The sequence below is a fragment of the Brachionichthys hirsutus genome, chromosome 16 (assembly GCF_040956055.1).
Source record: "Brachionichthys hirsutus isolate HB-005 chromosome 16, CSIRO-AGI_Bhir_v1, whole genome shotgun sequence".
NCBI classification, from domain to species: domain Eukaryota; kingdom Metazoa; phylum Chordata; class Actinopteri; order Lophiiformes; family Brachionichthyidae; genus Brachionichthys; species Brachionichthys hirsutus.
In genome coordinates, this window is record NC_090912.1 from 2888154 (window position 1) to 2910113 (window position 21960).

At 48.9% G+C, this 21960-nt stretch overlaps 3 protein-coding genes across 3 annotated transcripts; 1 reads left to right on the forward strand and 2 right to left on the reverse strand.

Moving 5' to 3' along the window:
- Positions 1-79: 79 nt before the first annotated feature.
- gcdha (glutaryl-CoA dehydrogenase a) lies at positions 80-3717 on the forward strand. Its single transcript, XM_068749961.1, has 12 exons — positions 80-151; positions 406-515; positions 645-677; positions 807-947; positions 1156-1218; positions 1371-1541; positions 1645-1774; positions 1916-2132; positions 2249-2352; positions 2460-2585; positions 2894-3054; positions 3257-3717. Exons 2-12 carry the CDS (start codon positions 416-418, stop codon positions 3328-3330), a joined length of 1320 nt encoding a protein of 439 aa, XP_068606062.1. The 5' UTR covers positions 80-151; positions 406-415; the 3' UTR covers positions 3331-3717.
- A 1924-nt stretch (positions 3718-5641) lies between these two features.
- farsa (phenylalanyl-tRNA synthetase subunit alpha) lies at positions 5642-9866 on the reverse strand. The gene is made up of 13 exons (XM_068749959.1): positions 9713-9866; positions 9383-9520; positions 9139-9237; positions 8932-9050; positions 8567-8659; positions 7787-7915; positions 7575-7690; positions 7417-7501; positions 7236-7335; positions 6846-7014; positions 6673-6750; positions 6223-6337; positions 5642-6100 (listed from the first exon to the last, which is right to left on the reverse strand). The coding sequence occupies exons 1-13, from the start codon at positions 9857-9859 to the stop codon at positions 5995-5997; spliced, it is 1494 nt and encodes a 497-aa protein (XP_068606060.1). The 5' UTR covers positions 9860-9866; the 3' UTR covers positions 5642-5994.
- A 375-nt stretch (positions 9867-10241) lies between these two features.
- On the reverse strand, positions 10242-21686 carry ilf3b (interleukin enhancer binding factor 3b). The gene is made up of 18 exons (XM_068749459.1): positions 21642-21686; positions 20658-20751; positions 19950-20170; positions 19629-19803; positions 19195-19339; positions 17824-17915; positions 16701-16796; positions 16436-16547; positions 16190-16287; positions 15998-16109; positions 15788-15901; positions 14468-14673; positions 14197-14358; positions 13826-14107; positions 13441-13564; positions 13299-13346; positions 10947-11363; positions 10242-10820 (listed from the first exon to the last, which is right to left on the reverse strand). The coding sequence occupies exons 2-18, from the start codon at positions 20658-20660 to the stop codon at positions 10687-10689; spliced, it is 2541 nt and encodes an 846-aa protein (XP_068605560.1). The 5' UTR covers positions 20661-20751; positions 21642-21686; the 3' UTR covers positions 10242-10686.
- Positions 21687-21960: the final 274 nt, after the last annotated feature.

The window sequence follows — 21960 nt, forward strand, 5'->3', positions numbered from 1 at the left end:
TTTTCGCAACGCCTTCGAAACGTTTTGCTCATTGAACGCAGCCTCCTTTGGGGCGTTTTACGGGATGACGTCATGGCGTCGTGAACATTGACGTGTTTATATTTTCGGCTACGTACCTGACACGAAGCACGTTTTGTCAGCTTTAACACTGGTAAATAGTCTGTTTCACGTCCGCCACTTTGATTTCTGTTGCTATTTGAAACACGAAGTGCTAAAAGGATCCTCCGGTGTCATAGTCACACCGAAATAATGCCGGTAACACCCTAGAATCAAGTTCGGTGCATCGAGCTAGCGCTGCTAGCTTGTATATGTTGTGAAAGGGACGCTGAAGGTTACAAGAAATGATTGTATTTTAAGCTACAACGATAATGGATGTAAAAATCTAAAGTCAGGTTTGTGTTTTAGACTAATCATCATGGCGTGGAGGGGCGCTCTTTGCCGTCTGTTGGCCAACCCCAGATGTGCCATCATGTCAGCTTCCAGGGGACACGGTACCGCGGCGCCGGTCAGACGGGGTAAGTAGGGGGGGACCCCCCCCCCCCATGCCAGGGGTCACATTGTTTTAGGATGTCTTTGGAATTGAGGCCGCGCTCTGCGTAATAAAGGTCACTCGCAATCATGTTTCTGGTTTGAACTTTCTGCAGATGCACAGAAGACTGAGCAGAAGATTAAATCACGTGGGTGTTTAAAAGCTCATTATTTCAAAAAATCTATTTTATAGAGATTACGTTCGACTTCAAGGCTATCGCGAGAATATATTTGTTAAATGGATTTAAGGGTTTTGATTCCCCCCCCCCTTCTGACAGCAAAGGTTCAGTTTAACTGGCTCGATGCTCTGGACCTGGAGAGTCAGCTGACAGAGGATGAGATCATGATCAGGGATTCGTTCCGGACCTACTGCCAGGAGAAGCTCATGCCCCGCATCATCATGGCAAACAGAAATGAAGGCGAGTACTTCTTTCCTTACGTGATTACGTGACAACCTCTGAAGCCCTGCAGAGGGCAGTAGCCTTTAATTATGCTTTAATGTGCAGCTCATACTGTAGTTTTAATATCATATTAGTTTTTCGGCTTACTCTTACTAAAGGACGTGATCCAAGTCTTCTAATACAACCTCATGTTACGGATCTTTCTTTTTTTGGGGGGGGGGTCCAGTGTTCCACAGAGAAATAGTGTCAGAAATGGGAGAATTGGGAGTCCTGGGCCCAACCATTAAAGGTACGTGAACATATCTGCTTCCAGGGGTGACAACCATTCCTACAATGTTAACCTTCATTTAGAATGTTTGTTATTCCACTCATCCCATCTCCTAAATGGGTTCTATATTGTTTAATGATGCTCCTCCCGCTCCTCCTGCGTTTGACGTGAAGGTTACGGCTGTGCCGGGACGAGCTATGTGGCCTACGGTTTGATTGCCAGAGAGGTGGAGCGAGTGGACAGCGGCTATCGCTCGGTCATGAGTGTGCAGTCGTCGCTGGTCATGCATCCCATCAGCGCTTACGGCACAGACGAGCAAAAGCAGAAATACCTTCCCAAGCTGGGTGAGAAACGGCGACAATTTCAGATACGAATGCGTCAGCCACAGAAAGACGTCTCACCCCCCCCCCCCCCGTCCCCCCCCCCCCCCCCGTCTGTCTCTCGCAGCTAGTGGAGAGATCCTGGGTTGCTTCGGTTTGACGGAGCCTAACCACGGAAGCGATCCCGGCGGCATGGAAACCAGAGCCAAGCACAACCCATCTAGCCGCACCTACACCCTCACCGGCTCCAAGACATGGCGAGTGATCTGTGTAGCGTTTAAAAATAAATAAATAATAAAGCCTTTAAAAGAGTTTAAATTTGGTCTGGCATATATTTCACACTGCGACAGGAGCAAAACAAATTGTGCGTATAAACACTGACTGACTTCCCTCTCCAGGATCACCAACTCCCCGGTGGCAGACATCGCTGTCGTCTGGGCCAAATGTGAGGACGGGAAGGTCCGAGGCTTCATCCTGGAGCGCGGCATGAAGGGCTTTTCAACGCCGAAGATCGAGGGGAAGTTCTCCCTCAGAGCCTCCACCACCGGTATGATCCTCATGGACGAGGTGGAGGTTCCTGAGGAGAACCTGCTGCCTCACGTCTCTGGCCTTGCGGTGAGTGGCGTAGCAGCCACGACCGTCCTCCGTGCAGTATTGTACTGAATCGCTGCACACGTCGCGCCTCGACGTGAGCCAGTAAGGACTCGTCGCTCTCCTCCCGCTGCCTTCAGGGTCCTTTCGGCTGCTTGAACAACGCTCGTTACGGCATCGCTTGGGGCGCGCTGGGCGCCGCGGAGTTCTGCTTCCACGCGGCTCGACAGTACACGCTGGACAGGTCGGCTGGCGCAGCTGTCTGCGGTGAAGCATTTGGATTATTTTTGATAAAAATCTTGCCTGTTTGTTGAGCGTTGTTGTTGTTGTTGTTGTTGTTTTCTACACCAGGATCCAGTTTGGCGTGCCCCTGGCCAGGAATCAGCTGATGCAGAAGAAGATGGCCGACATGTTGACAGAGATAACCATCGGGCTGCAGTCCTGCCTGCAGCTGGGAAGACTTATCGACGAGAAAAAGTCCGAACCAGTTCATGAATTGTTCTATCAGATGGGATATGGGATGTAACGGATGTGAATCCTGATGTGGCATTAGGGAGAGGGCATTGTGTTTGATAGCGTGCTAGCATACGAGTAGCACACCAGAGGCAGATGTGAGGCTGCAGATGTTGTAGGAGTTGTCTGAAACCTGTAGCGACGAAGAAGAGTTCAGGGATCACCAAATTATTATTTCTTTGAGCCAATGACATCACATTTTTTGTAGTGGTCTTGATATTCCAAAGTCTGACCTTCACCTGTGACCCTTGACAAATCTGGCGTCTCCTGAGCAGGGCCCCAGAGATGATATCCATGCTGAAGAGGAACAGCTGCGGTAAAGCCCTGGACGTCGCCAGGCAGGCTCGAGACATGCTGGGAGGAAACGGCATCGCAGACGAATACCACATCATCCGCCACGTCATGAACCTGGAGGCCGTCAACACGTACGAAGGTGGGCGGGAGGGAGGCTGGACCGCGGTGGCTTTGTGCTTGTGAAACACGCGGGGTAGATCATACCATCTAACAGGATGCTGACCGTTAGCTCACGGCTCGTCAGACTGACCGAGTCAACGTTGGCAGGAAATCCCAACATTCATCCGGGTGACGGGTGTTTGATTGGTCGGTGCTGTCACCTCCCCCTCCTCCTCCTGCAGGTACTCATGACATCCACGCCCTGATCCTGGGCAGGGCCGTCACAGGCCTGCAGTCCTTCACCGTGAATAACTAGACCTCCTCGCTACGGCGTCCGTCAGAGAGGAGAGGCTGCTGATCCGATCTGAAGTGGAGCGAAGACGTCGTTGATGTTAAAGTTGCATATATATATATTTATATATATATAATTTTATTTTTAAATAAGTGAGCTCTTTGAACCTGCGGTGTAGTGTACCTGTAGTGTAGTGTAATTATTCCAGAAGTGGATCCTTCGGCTTAGAAAATGACTATTTTTCTATTCTCAGATTTATTTCCCGCTCTGAATTTCAAAAATGTGCCAACAACACTGGAACGACTGTAATGATAATTCTGAATGACATTTGCTGTTACGCAACCGTAATACCGTAATTAATACCAAACAGCACAATAAACGTTATAACCCAATAAATGTCCTGAGACGTCTCCTCGTTAAAGATTGCGTCACTAGTACTTTAATAGCTCGTGGTTGATTTCTGGGTCACCTGAAGGAGTTAGTGAAGCGTCATCATGGTTGAAGTCCGTGTTCGGGTCCATGTGGGCGGATCTTCTCAGCTTTGAAGCGCCGCCTGGAGGAAGCGCTTCATTTCAGCACCGCGGACAGCGACGCAGCAGCGCAACTTTTGGATTCAGTCGGGAGCTACGCAGTCAAATATCCGGATGGATTTAAAATCTCAGAGTCCGACCGAAGAGGATGAAAATGAAATGCAAATCATAAAGTGTTGTTAGTCAATTTCTTTAAGCCCGAATTTCTCTTTCTCTCTTCTTGAGAGGAAGACTTAAGTTTTCAGGGAGGGGGGGGGGGGCATGAATGGATATGATCTTAGCGGATTGAACTCCTCTGGTGGAGCGCAGGCCTTCCATCTGGACGACCCTCTGTACAAGCAGTACAGCCCCCCCGTGAGGGACCTGGTGGCCCTGCCCAAGCCCCTCCTCTACCTGCTCATGGCTGCGGTGGTCGTGGTTGGAGTCTCCTACGCCATTGTTGGACATCTCATCAAGGACCTGGCCATTGACATAGCAGGTACTGCTTTAGTAGTAGTACTAGTGTTAGTACTAATAGTACTGTAATAGTACACACTTCATGAACATTTGAGGCATCAAACACTAAGAGCACCAAAACACTGCAGTTTCAAACACACCTGTGTTTGCTCAAGGGTCAACATTTACCCCTCCAGGGGTATGTCCCCCCCCCCCCCCCGTTATTTCCTCACTACTAACATTAAGTCTCCGACCCCTGCCCCCCCTTAGACTGTGTGTTGGGTCCAGCCGGTGATGAAGACAAGGACAGGGACAGCCGCCCGCCGCACACGGCCTCCGGCCATCACCCCCCGGCGCACCCGTTTGCCCACAACGCCTTCCACGTGTGGGACCCGGACGAAGTGGTCATCCCTCTGCCCCACGAAGAAAGCCCCCAGGCCAGCCCGCTGCTGCTGGTCGCCATCCCCTACATCCCCTCCTTCTTCCCGCACTCTCACAGCCCGACGAGTCACCACTCGCTGAACTCGTCCTGCAGCCCCGGGTCGAGTCAAGAGATCCACGCCTCCAGGGAGGGTTGAGTCGCCGCACCAGCCGCTTCAAACAACCAAGCCGGCCTCCTCACGCTGCAGGAAAAATGGTACTTCAAATCACTGAGGGATTAGATTAAGAGGAGGATTTAACAGAGTACCAATGACACAGTTTGACTTAATCCGGTCAGGGATCCTGTCTGGTAGGGAGAGTCTATTAACGCAGATTAAAGCCGTGTGCAGCACGAATTTATCAGTTACACTAGATGTCAGTCTGTTCTTAATATTTTCAATCACAGTTAAAAAAGAATTGAGGGGGCAGCTTTCAATCAATTCTGAAATAAATTCAGCTGCTGGAAGATTTCAATTCTTCCCAGCTGGAATGAACAAGCCGTTCATAGTCGTGTAAATATGATCCGAGGATTTGATTCCGACTGAGCACAGAAACTCCTGATTGTTTAGGACTCCCGAACGATTCCTTGTCGTCACGTCTTTGCAGGAAGATCTTAGTTTAATCCCAACTTCGAGCAGCGAGCGAAGGAAACACCAGACGGTGCTTCAATTGGATCGGAGTTGAACTTTAGCCGAAACGTGATTAGAGGTTTAAAACAGTGAAGTATACAGACACACACTAAGCTAATGAGGACAGGAGGTCTTTAAGGAACATGTTGCATGTGTTAATCGAAAAACTAAGGACGATCAAAGTATTTAAAAAAAACTGTCAATAAAAGTGGAAATATAAGAATAGTTTTATTTTCATTTGCGTGATCATTTGTAGCCAAACTATAAAATCTCATCCGAACACCAGCCTTCTTTTTCATCACACACACACACACAAAGATGTCACAATTACTTATTTATTGGTCAAAATGTCTTTAGTGTGCAGAACTTTGAGCACAGAGCCTCATAGTGCGACTTAAATATAGGAATTATTCATCATTTCTTTAAGGAAATATGATATTTATTGGTTTAAGCAAACTCCATAAGTAAATATTTTCCCTGCACAAGCAGCTCATGTTTCTGAGGCACAACGATGGAAAGAAAAGACGCAACGCATCCCAGCACTACAGTCGCTTCCGGGCCGACTGGTCTTACTGGTCGGACTGGCAGGAACAACCAGAGGGTGGAGGGCCGTCTCACGGCGGAGACGCAGGAACGAGACGTGGGTCCGTCGGTACCGAGGGCCGGATGCCCCCTCAGGACTCCAGCCGGCAGACGGGGCTGTCGTAGACCATCTGCAGGTTCACTTTGTGTCCCACCAGCTCTCTGATGTTGTTGATGCCGTATTTAATCATGGTGGGTCTGCAGAGAGGGGAGAGGAGGGGGGGGGGGGGGGGGGAGGAGTCAGGTGCAGCAGAACAGAGGCCGACGGGTTTCTGGTCCGCTCCAGTTCAGACACAACTACATCTAAACCCGAAGATCACCTTTCCAGCGACAGTCCCCACGCGATGACAGACACGTCCTCTGGAAGGCCCATGGGCAGCAGCATCTCTGGCCTGAAGACCCCCGAGTTTCCCACCTCCACCCACTTCTTCAGTCCTGCGGGCACAGAGGAACAAGCAGACCTCGCTTTAGGTCGATTAAACACAGTTTACATTCACACTGCTTTGATATGATCCCACACAGAATTTAAGGATAAGAAAACAACATCTGCTCCTGTGAGGGGCTTCAGTGTCGCTCTACTTTGTTACATTCGTCTTCCCCGCTGCCCATTATTAATATTTTACTCGTGTCTTTAAAACGTAGGACGACCGGATCCGACGTGAATTCAAAACGGTCCGACTGAAACCGTGGCGCGCTTGGACAAAAAAAAAAAAAAATCAAGCCACTCTGATCTCACAGGTTGTGCGACCATCACCGATCGTCCGGCGTACCTTCGTGGTAGCTGAACACCTCCATGCTGGGCTCCGTGTAGGGATTATAGGCGGGTTTGAAGCGGAGTTTCGTGATTCCTGGAAAAAGAAGAAAGGATTTGGGTCAGACGAGGACAACAATCTGTCCTCGGGGGGAACACGCGGCCCGTTGACAGCAGCCCCCCCCCACTGACCTAGTTTGATGAAGAACTGATGCAGGATGCCCATGAGGTCACCCAGCGTGAGCCCGTAGTCGGCAACCAGACCCTCAATCTGGTGGAATTCGGCCAGATGGGTGGCGTCTAAGGTCTCGTTCCTGAACACCCGGTCGATGGAGAAGAACTTGACGGGGGTGAACTTCTCCTGGGGAGCGAGCGGACAGTTTGAGGGGGCGTCGCGTCGTTAAGCTATCAACCCAAACGCCATGCGGCGTTTCTGTCTGAAGCTACAAGCAGCTGCCGAAGCTTCTCCTGCCCGGTGGGGTCGGACGATGCATTCAGGAACCAAATGCTGGTTCTCTTGCAGAAACATCACTAGAATAAATATTAAACTAGTGTGTGTGTGTGTGCGTGGGTCCAACGCACCTGCTGTGCGAGCTTGTACAGCATGCGGGCGCTGACTGCTGTCGTGTGAGTGCGGAGGACGTTTTTCTGGGCCTCCTCTATTTTCCAGTCGTACTTGTACCTGAGAAGCAGGACGTCAGACAAGCTCATCCAAACGTTTGTGGACCGACGCTTCACAACGCTGCTCTAATGGGAGCTTCACCCCTGTGACCCGAAGCCCCCCTCCGAGTGGACCTTCTTCACCCTCTCCAGGTAGTCCTGCGGGAAGTCACGGGCGAGCGCTGGGTCTGAAAGAGGTTCGGAACGAGTCAGAAAGGACGGACGGACGCAGAGAGCGAGAGAGACGGGTGGGACACGCACCCGACAGGAAGAAGGTGTCGTGCTGGTCCCTGGCCGGATGCTGCTGGGGCTGGAACAGCGCGTCAAAGTTCCAGAAAGAGCTCTCTATGAAGTTGTTGGTGGGCATCTCTGTGAAGCTACAGGAAGCAGATCGCGGCCCGGTTTTTGTTTTTGGTGTCATGGACATTTGTAGGAAATGGATTCTGGCGAAGTGATTTTTACAGGCCACTCACCCCATCTCCAGGAAGATCTGCCTGAACTGCGTTCGCACCTTCATCAGCGGGTGCAGGTGGCCGCAGTCGGGGGCCACGCCGAGGGCCTCGAAGTTGTAGGGTTTGAACTTCTTCTCCTTCCAGCTGCCACTAAAGCACAAGCAAAAAAGGCGAGGATGAGAAGTCACAGCCTTCATCTGATCTAACCTGCGGGCCGAGACCATAGAACCTCAGAAAAGCGGAAAATCTGGGTCCTGCTTTTTGCTAAATACACTGTCCGGCTCTGCCTTTAGGACAAAGTCCTCATCTTTGGACTCGTCCCCTTTTATGAGCAGCGGTTTCTCTGCGTCCGCTGTCTGAGGTCCTGCACCCTGCCAGTGGCGGACAGGGGAGGGCAGACGGGACACCCCGACAAGCCGTACTAACAAGAGAAGTTCAAACGTGTTCCAAATGGGCAGAGCGGGCCCGATTCTTCAGAGGCACCGTGAATATTTGGGTTCTACTGAATGAACAAAGAACAATTTAGAATATCAACACATCGGTGAAGGAGATACTGGCTTCAGAAATTAACTTAAAATGACATAACTTTAAATTACATTCTATAATAATGTTTTAAGATGTAATTATCAAACTAAAAAGAAATCCTGGAAACATTACATTTCATATATAATCAGTCCAGAACTAAAGGGCTTCTGTTTTTCAAGGTATTGTAATCTTTTTGAACGGCACCTGTATCTGTCATTTACAGCAGCCCCTGAATGCACCACATATTAGACCGCCGTCCAGAATCGTCCCACTCACGTGGAAATCATCTCAGGAGTGAGCTCCGTCTCCTGTTTGGTGACGGTGGTGCTGAAGGAGCTGCCTTTGATGATCCAGTACGACTTCACCGTCCTGAACAGAGAATAAAAGACGCTACGCAATGACTCAGGAGCCAACGGAGGGGGTCCAGAGCCAGACGGGCCCGCACGCCATCCGTCCACCGCCGGGCTGCGCCGCCCACAGAGGCCGGCGTGCTCGGAAAACTCACGGAGAACGTTAGAAACGGGAAGACTCAAAGCGGCTCTAACCTGTTCCCAGAAGAAGATGCATTCCGATCACCGAGCCGCGACAACGCTCGCACCGCCCCCTACTGGCAGGCGGAGGTGAACACTCGGGCGACTCACACTTCAGAGAGCAGCTTCCTCTTCTTCAGCTCGTTCCTCTCTTTCTCTTCCAGCTGAGCCGCGTTGCCGTTCCGGACCAGAAGCAGCCTCTCTCTGACCCGGTCCTCGATGCCGTCCACCTGAGCTCCACACACAACCCGACACACGCATCCACATTTAGAGCCGCACCCGCGGATCATCAAGGGCCGCGACGCGAGTCCCACGTACAGTCCTGAATATCCTCGGGCCGCCCTCGGACGCCTTGTCCACTCTGATCCACTTGTTGGACATGGCCTTGCTGAAGCCGATCTTCCCAAAGGACAGTTTCTAAAAAAAGAGGGGCAAAAGGTGAGGGGGCAACAAGATCACTGGAAGGATCAAACAGTGCGTGGATGGAGTGCTTTGTTAAGAAGTGGCAGCTGAGCTCGCTCTGGATCGAGATCTTATAATCAAGCCTGGGATTAGAACCCACCATGAACTCATTCTGCTCCAGACCCCCCAGCGGGATGGCGCTGAAGACCCGGGCTTCGTGGCTGCCCTGCTCGGCGATCTCCGAGCCTTCTCCGGTCAGCTCCCAGCGCCTGGTGGAGCGCAGCTCGGCAGAGATAACCTGGAGAGACCCGGGGGGGGGGGGACAAACACGGCCTTCAGCGGCTTCGTGTCATCTAACGCGTGGGTTCTCTCCGTGGAGCGTGCCATGCTTGTCACGCAACGCAGCGGGTTGCATCAGTCGGACCGAATAGAGTGTTATTGGTGACTTAGCTTAGCGACTTCCGCTAACCCGCCGGTCCGACAGACTCACCTCTCCGAGGGACTGGAGACTCTTCACGGCCCCGACGACGAGCTGGTGCTCCACGCCGAGACTGTTCGCCACTTCCACGCTGTCCACGCCGTCGTCTGCCTTCTCAATGCGCTGGAGAAGCGACTCCACGACGCCGGTGTCCGCCATGTTGGATCTACGAGGAAGCCCGAAAGACCGGATGTGACGTGGAAAACACGGAAGGCCGAATGCCTTAAATTAAAGTGACAATTTAATGTTAAAATTGAGCACCGTAATTACCGAATTTCGGTCTTGTGATTTTACTTTTGAAAACGAAGCACCTGAACTTTTCAGATTTTTGACTTGAATAAAAAAATAATTAATATCACAAGTAAGGAAGTAAAGTAGTACTTCAAAATAAAGCGGTGGTGGAACGTTCTGTTCCTTTGTACTACTGGATCCTTCCTCATGACATACTGTAGCTTACCCATTCTAATATATTTGTATTGTAATTCATGGTTTTATTAATACTCTACAGGTCAGCAATGAGGCATTACCATTTCTCCCAGTAATTTCAAAAAAACATTTATTAAAATAACTATTACAAAATAAGCCAAAATTACAAGCAACGCAGAAAAGAAACAAACTCTTCCGGTCTATTCTGGTTACAGAAAATACAACAACCTTTGCAATTTAAACAAAATGATTTTAGGGGAAAATGTTGTCACTGCAACTTTAAAATAACTAATGCAAATCAACATGAGGAAATGAGCTGTAGCATTGGCCTTTGGATTTAATGATGGCAGCAAGATATCCAGAAGAAAGAACCAAAAGGACCGAGCACTGACCAGACCACGAAACTCAGCCGAGACTCGACTCTGACATGAAGTCCAGACATCTTTTTGTGCCATACAGAAACCCAACAGCACATTAGAAGCAGACATGAAGGCAGAGAGCACAGGGAAGCCATCTACCACTGATGCAGGGTGCCAGCGCTTCACAGACGGAGGGGCGCTTTATCTGTACTGGTAATTCATGTCGCTTTCTCCTCTGCCATAGGCTGCCTGGCTGTGGTACTGAGAGTGGTTGGTTCCGAACACCTGGCTTCCTCCTGTTCCATGCGAGCTGTAGTTGGACTGGTTACTGAAACCTACAAGGGAAGTGTTAGAATTACCAAACAAACAAACATGAAAGACTCAGGCTTCCCCTCCCAAACGCATCTCATTCAAAAGGAAGCTACACAGTTTGGTTGCTGTAGCAGAGAGTCTCGTCTCACCTTCATAATTGTAGTCCTGGTTTCCTCCAGCGCCGCCCGTCACCTGGCTCGGGTAGGCAGTGCTGTACGAGTATCCGCCCACACCCCCCTGGTTCTGGTTGAAATTCTTCTTTCCCTGCCCATAGCCCTGGCCATACGGGTTATAGGAGCCCTGTGCTGGGGGGGCACCGGACTGGTACCCTCCTATAGATCCAGCATTGGCCCCTGGCAGACCAGGAAAGGCTGGTTTGCCACCTTGATGCATGGGGGGTTTCTTTTTGGGGACTTTGGATGCAGAAGGGTTGTAGGCTCTGTTACTCTGATAGAAGGGAGTGTAGGAGCTCTGTGCCGATCCTGGGGCGGAGTTAGCTGAAGGGCCACCAGACAGGCTGCTCGAGGCCCCCGCTCCTCCATTTGTACCACCGCTGTTGTAATAGTCTGGGAAATAACAGCATGGTCTTAAAATGGGCATATCCGGACATATTTTCACAACTAATAAGCTTAAGGAACATTCTTTTTGTGCAAAGTAATTAACTCAGATCCCGGCGAACACAGCAAATAATGTGACGTCACATTTATTAAAAAACAATAAAAAAACAGCTAGAGCCAGAACTCTTCGCCCCCCCCGTACAGATTTCAGTCTGTGTGGAAATGCAGCACCGACAGCTTGCGTTCATTAATGCAGTTACAGAAGTGACGCTGCAAACACCAAAACCAAAGCAAGACCGTCACGCCATTACTGGAGCCATAAGTTCAAGAGTGTTCACAGAAACAATTTAAAAAGCTTCACCGTGACCGGAAATGTTACAACACATTAGAACCAAATATTTGTTCCTCTTTTTTCATCATCAATAACTAGATGGGATGAAGAGTACGAAGCCAGTCTTAATGATAGTCCAAAGGGGGGGGCATGTTGTCCCGGTTTGACTCGACTCCATTTATAGAACACTTTAAGGGTGCTTTCACACTGCCGCTGTTTGCTCCCTTCTAAACTGACCAGAGTTCCTTTCCTCGGATAATCCGCTCCGTTTGGGCCAGTGTGAACGCGCATCCGGACACCGGAGGAACAAAAAAGTCCACCTGAAAAGGAGGGTCTCGGTTCCTTTCGGCAAAGCAGAGGCAGGATCAGCTGTACGTAGCGACGCTACGCGGTGCGTCTCTGGTAGAGGAAGTACAGCGCGCACTCCAAGCTGCTCTGCAGGGGAAGCTCAGTTACCAAAAAAAAAAAAGTGTCGAAATATGTACCGCTGTGTGTAGATTTAATTAACTAAATATGCGTTATAATACTTCAATCTTTTGTTCAGCAGCTCCATGCAGCAGGAACCGAGTCCTCTTGGTGCAGTGTGAAAGCACCCTAAAACAACCGTGTAACCGGTTGCACAAGCTTTGTTTGTGTTCAATAAAATAAGATTGGAACATTGAAGGTGTTGTTGACACAAAGTGCTGCACATGCGCAAGAGTAAGGCATCAAATAGTGGAAAATAAAAACATTAAATAATAAATTAAAACACCGATCCCTGTGGTCTGGGTGGGTCCGTGTTTTCTGGTGCATCCACAGCAGGTCGAGGGAACAGATTGTGACTGAAGGGAGGCTACATGCATTCCGTCTCCCAAAATATCAGGACGTGACAAACGGAGCAGCGGGACGGAGTCGAGGTGTCGTTATCACACTTATTCCCAGGGTCGTGGACTCGGCGGCGACGGGAGGACACGATGCAGCTGGAACACTGCCGAGTGTTTAGTCCACTGTTATCCTCCCTACGAGACTGTTTTTTGAATTTCTAAGAGTGGGAGAGCTTTATGTTGCAAACTCATGGTAGCCATAGCAGTCTGAGACAAAGTCACCTAAAGAGTGAGACAGGGCAGAGAAGGGACAAAATATAAAAATTAGATTTATTGGATTTTTGTTTTCTTTTTCCTTCATGCCATTGAAGTGGCAGCTGAATGGAGTCGTTTGGTCAGATTGTGTTTAATCTGAATTGTTGGGGTCTTATTTTTTTTTAGATTTCTCTGCTCCTGTCACACTCAGGTAGGTCAGTCCTCAGAACAGGCTGCCAGACGGAAGAAAGAGGTTCTCATAAGAGGAGGGGGCTTGTCAAAAAAAAGAAATCCTGTGGCTTAAAGCAGAGAAATGTAAAATCGCTGAGCTGAGAACACCCCTACATGGTTTTACCACCGTCTGGTCTCGTTTGGACTGAAATGGAACAGCTACTTGTCCTCAAGTCGTTTTGACAGTAAAGAAGTCCTGATCCAAGACACAACATCTACGATGACACGCGTTTGGATTCCCCGCATTCAACGACAACTAAACCGCAACACAGAGAATAAATATCCAGTCATACCGGGATGATAAATTCTGAAATGAATACTCACTGTATCCAGAGTTGGTATTCTTCCCATAACCATATGCTCCAAAAGCACCTGGGGGGGGGGGGCGACATGTATTTAACATGCTAGCCATTTCTACCACCATTGCAGTCAAAGCTTATGTCTGTCGCAGATCAAATGTCTTTACCTCCTTGGCCGTAGCCGCCCCCATTGTTGAAGCCTCTGCCCCTTCCGCGACCTCGCCCTCTTCCTCTGCCTCTCAGCACAGCTTGATCTGCAGATGGTCCCATAATGCTGAACCCTGGAGAGTGCTGCCAAGCAAGTAAACAATATTTGACACGTTCTGCTCTGAAAGTCATCGATTCATAAACAGTTGTGTGTGTACAATAAACCTCCAGTTATTTATCTACCACATAAAATAATTCAAAACGGACAGTTCAAATTATTCTGTAAGCCTGTAAGAATCCCGTCATTAATATGGGACCCCAAACTAGGACGAACCAACTGGGTGGGAGAGGAGACAACCAGAACCTGTCCATCCCATCCATCCCGGTGCGTAACCGAGCGCTCACCATGGTCGGCCCCTTTTTCTTCTTCGTGGCTTCAGCCACAGAGCCGTCGCGGAAGAGCCACTCCAGAGCGGCGAGGGCAGCGTAAGCTTTGGCTGCCTTCTTATTGGCTCCCGTCCCCTGAAACCTCTGGCCGTCAATCTCCACCTCCATGTCGAAGCGTTTGTCGTGGCTGCCGCCGGTCTCGGAGATGAGCTCGTACTTCAGGCCGCGCCGCTTCTCGTTCAGCTCCATCACGGGGTTCTTGCCGTGTTTGGTGAGGATCGGCCCCTGTTGGCGAGCAGCCTGACAAAAGGGGGATACGATAGCAAGGCTTTTTAGTTCCTGAGACAACATTTAGACGTGCTACATTTTGGACCTCGGCAGACTTGTACCTCGGCAGCATCAGCGGTCTCCGTGTTGGCTGCGGTGGCCGCTTCAACGGGCGGGGCTTCTTGCCTCACCTCTACCACAGCAGCCGTGACGACTGGCTCTTCCAGTTTTACCGATTCGGTCTTTACTTCCGCCCCAGTGGGCAGGCCCATGTCTTGAAGGACCTGCAGGCATCCCGCACAGATTTGTCATTTAAAACAGCAGAAGGACAAATACAAAAAAAAAAAACGGATTCAGAGCAACAGCGGCGCGGCGCCGACGCTTCGCGCTCACCTTCACAGCTACGTGCAGCTTAGCCGTGCGCTTCGATGGACCGGGAGCTTCGAACGTCGTTCCATCCACTTCGACAGCCATGGTGAAGACTGGAACGTGAACCGGGCCAGTTTGAGATACCAGCTTGTAGTGGAGGCCTGGCTTCAGCTGATTGAGTCTCATCAGAGCGTTCATGGCCTGCAGAGGCTCCGCCTTCTCCTCTGGAGCTGACAGAGTGGCATAAAAAAACGACTTTACACTTAGCAGATTATACAGGAATTATACATTATACTTCTATTGCCATCACAGTGCAACAACGATACAAGTTCGACGAGAGAGCATCGCGCCGCCACACAACTCTCTGCTTCGAGACGGTGCAGAAAGCAGCAGCTACAAGCACAATCAGTGCACATTAAACACACATGTATAGGAAAGACACGCAGCCTCATGGTAGTACAGGCAAGTGTGGTTAGCAGGAGCTAACGTAGCATCGTCTGTTTCTCCCTTGTGCCGGTCGAAAGCCCGGATAAATGCACGGGAAACACGCAGGGATCCTTCAATGAGAAGGAAGAACCAGGCTAATCCTGAGAAGTCTCCATTGGTGGGAAGGACGCATGAGGAAGGCCGAGCGCAGAGGAGTGTGTGTGCTTCTGTGTCAGTTCATGTGAGTTCATGGCCTTGGGAGACAGATAGGGCCTGGCTACCAGGAGAACTCTCTCAGAGAGAGGGGGGGGGGGGGGGACTAGAGAACAAAAATAATTTGTTTTAGTTTTCCCAAATAATCCAACTAAGCAACCGGTCCTTAGTTTTCCTCATTTCGGTAGCCAAGGCGAGACTTCACTCCTTCCAAGCCAGTGCAAGTCCGGAGATCTGCAATACAGACGTTAACCAATCCTGCCGGTCCAGCCCGGATCGATCCCCGAGCTCAGGTACTCGATTCGAGCCCCCCCCAAAAGCACCGAAGAACACTTTTAGGTAATTAATCGCAGACCAGTTAATCAATTCCATGATTTAGTTGAGCAGAGCTCAGAAAGCAGCGGAGACGAGACGAGACGAGACAGAGAATGCAGCAAGCAGGAACGGAGAGAGGAAAAAACGTCTGCCCTCGTCAAAGTCCGGAAGAAGATCAGTAAATATCGCTGCTTCTCTTTTTGTCAAAAGGTGGCCTTCTCAAACTGGTTTAGTACAAGACCAAACCCAGACAGGAATTAATTGTTAATTAATTTAATATTAATAGATAATCCCAACATTTTTGTTCAACAAGCCGATTATAAAGTTCCATTTAATTTATGAAAGCTACTTTGTGTTTCAATAATAACAAAAGCTAAAAGGAAGACTCACTTTTCTTCTGCAGCTTTTTCTTCTTCTTATTCGGACTCTTGTCATCCGTTCCCTCCTCCTCCTCGATGGGCCTTTTCATTGGCGGAGCGTAAGCGGTACTGGGCGGGATTTGCACTGCGTGAGACACAACATTAAAGTTCCCTGCTGAATTGCAGCTTCGCCCAAACGGAAACATGCAGCCGCTATCTGCAGCGAGCTACGCTGGCTCACCCGTGTAGTCGATGGGAGTCTCACTGCGAGGTTTCTTGGGCATCTTGGAAGAAAGCGGATCCATCCCGAGTACTTTGTGAAGCTGTCCGAATGCCGACAGCCTCAAAGCATGCTGTCCGCACAAAGAGACACGTGTCAAATTCTACCGATATCAAACTCGTCTACAAATATACAGAGCTTCCTCTTTCTGACCTGCGCGCTCGCCGTGATGTCTTCTCTCTGCTGGTGGTCCAAGTGACCGATAGCATCTGTGGTCTCTTTCTCACACGGGTCAAGGATTCCGGCACCGCCTGCAACAAAGCAGAAAACAAAGCTACTGTACTTTCTGCTTGTCCCGCCAACCATCTCCGTCCCTCTTATTGCCTCATCTCCAAGCTAAATGATTATAAATGAATACATGTAATACCATATGGGGAAGCCCTCCCCCCAGCTACACACCTTCCATGAGGATTCCGGAAGCCAGACACTCCATAACTCTCCGCAGAGCTTCTCCCGCCCCCATGGGCCGGTTCCCCGTACCAATGGCTTTCTCACAGATCAGTTCCAGCGGCTGAAATGCAAAAATCAGTTTTACACCTTATGAGAGCTTTTGTTTTGTTGTTTTGATCAGTCAACTCCATCTTAAAACTATTTCCGCCATATTTAACAGTTCAAGAGGAGAGCTGCGGCTTTGCAAAGGGTTTGGTAAGACGCTCCAACGTACCCAGCCACGAAGCGGCGCCCACGTGGGAACACGGGCACACAAGTCCCGTAGGACTCGGATGACGATGACGCAGGAGCGCAGGCCGTTGGCTCTGGCCTGGAGACACAAGGAGGAAGGGGGGGAGGCATGGGAAGTGGCACGAGGAGGACAAGTAGCCTTAGTTAAAGAGGAAGACGAGGAGAGGCATTCATCATCAAATATACAAACAATTTAAATGAAGCCACAGCGACTATAGCAGCTTAGCTTTATCATTATGGAAGTATTAGATAGAATAACACTCGACCACTCGGCGAAAGCGACTACTCGTGTTCGTTGCTCTAAGTCAGAGCCTACGCGAGACTGGCGCAGTTATCAGACAACAACAGTCGTTTGTGGAGAAAAACATGCACATGGATTAAATTCAGGAAGAAACGGAAATGAAGCGACTCTAACGCGAGAACCAAGAGATAAAATGAGCTTCGTCTTTGAAAACAATGATGATCAGTGACAGTCAAAAAGAGATTCGAGGTGCAATGTTCCTGCTGATTTGGTTTTTTTTTTTTGGCAGACAGTAACAAACAGCCGGAGAGCAGGAAAAGTGAAGGGCCACGTTCTCTGTAGAAGCTGCAGAGAGGAAGCACTGACTGCTAAAAGTGAGGAAGCCAAAGACGACACAGGACACCAAACTAGAACGAATCATTTCAACGGCAGGTTCTCTACAAAAACATCTTCCCTGGAGAATGGGGCAGCAGAGGGGGCTCGACAAGTAGCGCAATGTGAAAACAACTCAGGCATCATAGAAATATTGCACCTGGACACATGGTGTTAGTCCAAATTTTGTTTTTTGCAGATTGAGTTAAGCAGCTGTGACGGAGGCTAAAAAGGTAGCGCTGAACTTCTTTAATAAACGGTAGCCTTGCAGGGGAACCTGTTAAGTAAGCAGCACAACTCTACAACAGTGCGACGACAAAGCGTTCCTAGGAAACCTCCGGATTGTCAAGAATTACTGCAGGAAGTACACTTCAAAAGAGTAAATTAAGAAAAGGAAACACAAGAAACGTTCAAATGAAAAGACAAAAGAACATACAACCAAAGTCAAAACTACTTCTGTTTTAGAGACAAAATAAAAAGACAAGATTCAAACCTGGAACCACTTAGCGTGGCGAAGAGACGCCAAGGCAGTTAGGCATTTCTGCCTGTCCAGAACTTCCGGGGGATCGTTGACTGAAAGCGATTCTATTGGCAGGTGGAATAAGAAGACAAGGTACAGTTTGACCAAGGGGAGTTCTGTCAGCCGGCCAGGGGGAACACAGGCAGCGTTCCCAACCACAGGCAGGAGGGGAAAGGGGAGGAGGACCCCTCCACTGCAGAACCACCAAACGCCCTCAACCTCGCAGTAAAAACGGTTTGGCACAATCCAACACATACAAATCATTAAATAAAATATGCATTTATTGAGATGCAACTGGATGGGGAGGTTGTCGCTCCCCGATTGGTTCAACTTGGATGGAGCTCCCATGTCTTTTTTTATTTTATTTTATTTTTTTTTTAAACCGTCTGCTTTTCTTTTTGTGGCGTCAACAGGAGGCAGAGCCCCTCCCCTTTGCCCCTATACTGGGTACACTGCACTTTGCCCCTTCCGAGACAGAGAGCGGCCAGTTGGTCAAAGGTCCAGCGTCCCTAAAATTGACAAACTAGAAGGCTTGACAGAGAGAATCAGAATTGGAACCACAGGCAGAAATTATCAGATGCATGAAAAGTGGGCATCAAAACAAGTCCACACTGCAGCAAAACTGATGGCTTAGAAATATTAACCCAAACCGGGCATCGCTGTTAGCTCATGGCTACAGACAAGGTCAAGGTTCAACCCCTGCTTGAAGTGAGGTCCTTACTAGTGTTGCGTTTCATAAATAAAAAATAATAAAACAAAACAGGGCCATGAAGCCTAATTTGAAACACTGGAACGGATCCCCTGGATATTGAGCATAGCTGGACCCACATGCAGAATCGAGTCTCCCTTGTCCTTATCTGTGACCCTGAGCCGTCCCCGCCGAGGAACACCAGAGATCAACAGGTCCAACAACCGAGGACAGTTTCACCATGTTTTGCGACTCACTTTTGCTGCAATGCGAACCACTCATCATCAATGATAAAACACATGCAAACAAAGTGGTCTCTCTTTTTGTGTTTGATTAAATTCTCAGTGAGCCTTCATTTTATTGTGGCCTTGATAAGAAGGGAAGACGAAGCCATGTCTTCAGTAGTCAGTTAAATACCTGCCCTATACTGTATATTGGGCCATCAAAAATGTACTTCTACATTACATGGAACTATGAGAGTGTCTAGAGCGCTATAAGCATAGCAAAGTTTCATTATGTGACGGTGCATTCTTGTCCCCTAGCTCCATTGAAGGCCCAATAAACAATATCTGCCTAACCTGCTCGCCTGCCTGGAACGCCCTACGAGAGAAGGGGTGCCACTGAAAACAGCCCGATGCCCACACACAGGAACTTACCTCCAGCAGCCATCTTCTCCATGTCCTCGCGAACCACCGGGGATGTCAGTTTGATGGTGAGGGTGAGAGGGGGCTCCTTCGTGTTCTTGATGGCGATGCAGGCCTCCTGGATGTTCTGAGTCACCACGTACTTGTCTTCTGTTGCCTGAGGCACAGAGTTGTGTTCTTGTTTTTAACAATCAGAAGGATATTCAATCCATGAGCAACAGATAAATAATGTGATATAAACTACAAGAACCCACAACGTTTTGGGTTCCCCATTTTGTTTTTCTTCCTAAATGTCACTAAACTTTTTTTTCTCCATTACATGGAACAAAACTATGAGCTCACGTTTTTTTAAATACAAATGTTAAAGGCTGTATCGTTTAAAATATTATCTATAACAGATGACATCCACGTCTCAAAGCACTGAAGTCTCCGAGCCACGTTCTCACCTTGAGCTGCGTGGAAAGATTATCAGCCACTCTCTTCAGCAGACTGACGGTGGGCTTTTCTTTACAGAGCAGTATCAGCTCCAGGTCCAGGTCCCCTTTCAGCAACAGGCCCTTGGCAACCAGGCCCACCCTCATTACACCTCGCAGGGATCGGGTGGCCTGATCTTTGTGTTCACTGCTGTCGCGCCGACACGGAGGAATAACCAGGGCAACAAGAAGTGAAAGGCGGTTACACAATAAGGACATTAGTACAACAATCGCTCGCTTGCGAGTGGCTTCCCAACAACAACCCCGGCAAAGACGTTCCCGACACGGCCTCACCTTTCCTTATCAGCGTCTGCGCCATCAGGCTCAGACGTCACGGTTCCCTTCTCCTGCTTATCGAGCCAGTCAGAGACAGCCTTGAGGGCCCGCTCTGTGTGCGACACCATGTTCTGTACATTCTCTAGTTCCTCCTGAGTCGGGTAGACGGTGGAGTGTTTGGCCATGACGTGGCGGTCGTCGTTCATGAAGACACGCATGGAGCGATGACGCATCGGCGGCTGGGGGAAAAGAACGCAGAGCATCATTGACACAAACAAAAGCACCGTTGATAAGGAGAGACAGACAACAAATCATTAGTGCTCAAATAACAGAGAGCGGCAGGATTGTCAGACTGTGTGAAACTCAGAGGAGCTCTTTTAACTTTAGAAGACTGCAGATTTGGGAACGTTCCAATCTAATCCCGTTTAGTTGGAGAGTCTGAAAGTGCCATTAGAGCAAGACTCGGTCAAGATTATATGACAAATTCACTGCACTGTTTCTTTGGCTAATAAAAAATATGATAATATGATCCTAATCCCTTCCCAACCTATGCACACAAAATGAGATTACACACAATTAGTCTATAGGAGATAGGATGGGGGGGGGGGGGGCTATGCTGGGTGTTATTTGTTCTGCTAAGTGGCATTTAACCAGGAGGACACTGCGGCAAACACTTAAATGCCTCCTTTGCTGACATAACGAGAAACGTACAAATGCAATAATTACCATCGTTACTCCAAAGCTTGTGGCGACCCCTCTTATCCTGCGAATGACCGTTCGATCGGGGATCCTCCGCAGCAGGCAACGGGTCAGTCCGTCTCTATAGAGGCGTAAACAGACATGCTTCTCAACATGCTTCAACAAGCAGAAACCTAGACAATCCACAGTGGGTGCATCAAAGGCTGCACACAGTGCTTCCTCACGCAGAAATGTGCAGTGTTGCAGGTACTAAGTACAACTAGGTGCAGAAATTGCTCTTTTGAGAGGGCAAAGCGAGTTGATTTAACAAAACCAAAAACACACAAGATTGTGAGTTCATGTCTCGCCACAAATAAAGTGACCGCAAGTGTGTGTTTGTGAGTTTCACAGGGCAGCGCAGCCATTTAAATGTGCGTCACGCCCACGACAGTGAACACTACAATAAAGTTTTCAATTGTCATGAACACAACAGGAAGAAAAAAAGCCACGAGGATTAAGGCACGGCCCAAAATTCTATGTTTCTATAAGTTGCTTGAGTCAAAACTCCAACATTGGATTACGGAAATAAAAAAAGAAAAAGAAAAAGACGCCATTTTAACTGAGTTCTGAGCTTGCTTTAAGAGGAGCAGCTAACAGCTAACAGCTAACCATCCCCACAAACACTAATGCTGCATGTTATATAACGCTGCCAACATGTTGACAGGTTTCAGCCGACGTCTGCCTATCACGTTAGCCACCTGAATGTCGAGGCAATAAACAGAAAGCTGCCGCAGTAGTTGGATATCGGTTTGTTGCTCATCATGCACCAAAATGGTCGAGGAGACAAGAGCGAGAGCCCAGCCACAGGCAGCATGTTAGCTTAGCCAAACAAAGGCAGATGACTCATCGATCGAAGCGCCCTTAACTAAATCAACTTGAACATACAAACACTTTGTTGAGCAACGGCCACTAGTTAGCTACGCCATTACACAATTTAGGCTGCATTAATGCAGTAAATAGCGTTTAACTCACCGTGGTGCAGATACAGCCGACGGACAATGCTGCACGGAAGCGCCGAGTCTCGGCAGCAGTCTGGACACGCCTGGATTTAAACAACGACTATTCTCATTGGACAGGAGACTCACGTGACTACAAAGCTATCCAATAGGAAAAGAGGGTACAGTATTACGGGCGTAGCTAATAAGGGTGGCTTTAAATCAGCGGTGTGCGATTGAATATAGTATTTGGACATTTATGACAACAATGTTATAATAATTATTCTGCACAGTACCTGGTGTTTTTCTTCTTCTCCTAACCACAGTGGTGTGATAACTTGCTTTGAACATTCCTA

Bases quoted from the DNA above. Each gene is read 5' to 3' on its own strand.
- farsa (XM_068749959.1), bottom strand. From the start codon at position 9,859: ATGGCGGACACCGGCGTCGTGGAGTCGCTTCTCCAGCGCATTGAGAAG. The intron at 9,238-9,382 runs GTGGGTTCTAAT...CTCTTTTTTTAG, and splicing joins TGGAGCAGAATGAGTTCATG to AAACTGTCCTTTGGGAAGAT. The intron at 7,015-7,235 runs GTGCGTTGGACC...CTCGCTCCCCAG, and splicing joins TGTACAAGCTCGCACAGCAG to GAGAAGTTCACCCCCGTCAA.
- gcdha (XM_068749961.1), top strand. From the start codon at position 416: ATGGCGTGGAGGGGCGCTCTTTGCCGTCTGTTGGCCAACCCCAGATGT. The intron at 516-644 runs GTAAGTAGGGGG...AACTTTCTGCAG, and splicing joins CGCGGCGCCGGTCAGACGGG to ATGCACAGAAGACTGAGCAG. The intron at 1,775-1,915 runs GCGAGTGATCTG...TTCCCTCTCCAG, and splicing joins CTCACCGGCTCCAAGACATG to GATCACCAACTCCCCGGTGG.
- ilf3b (XM_068749459.1), bottom strand. The intron at 16,288-16,435 runs GTGTGTAGCTGG...GCTTTGTTGCAG, and splicing joins TTCCGGAATCCTCATGGAAG to GCGGTGCCGGAATCCTTGAC. The intron at 11,364-13,298 runs GTGAGTATTCAT...GTTATTTCCCAG, and splicing joins GAATACCAACTCTGGATACA to ACTATTACAACAGCGGTGGT.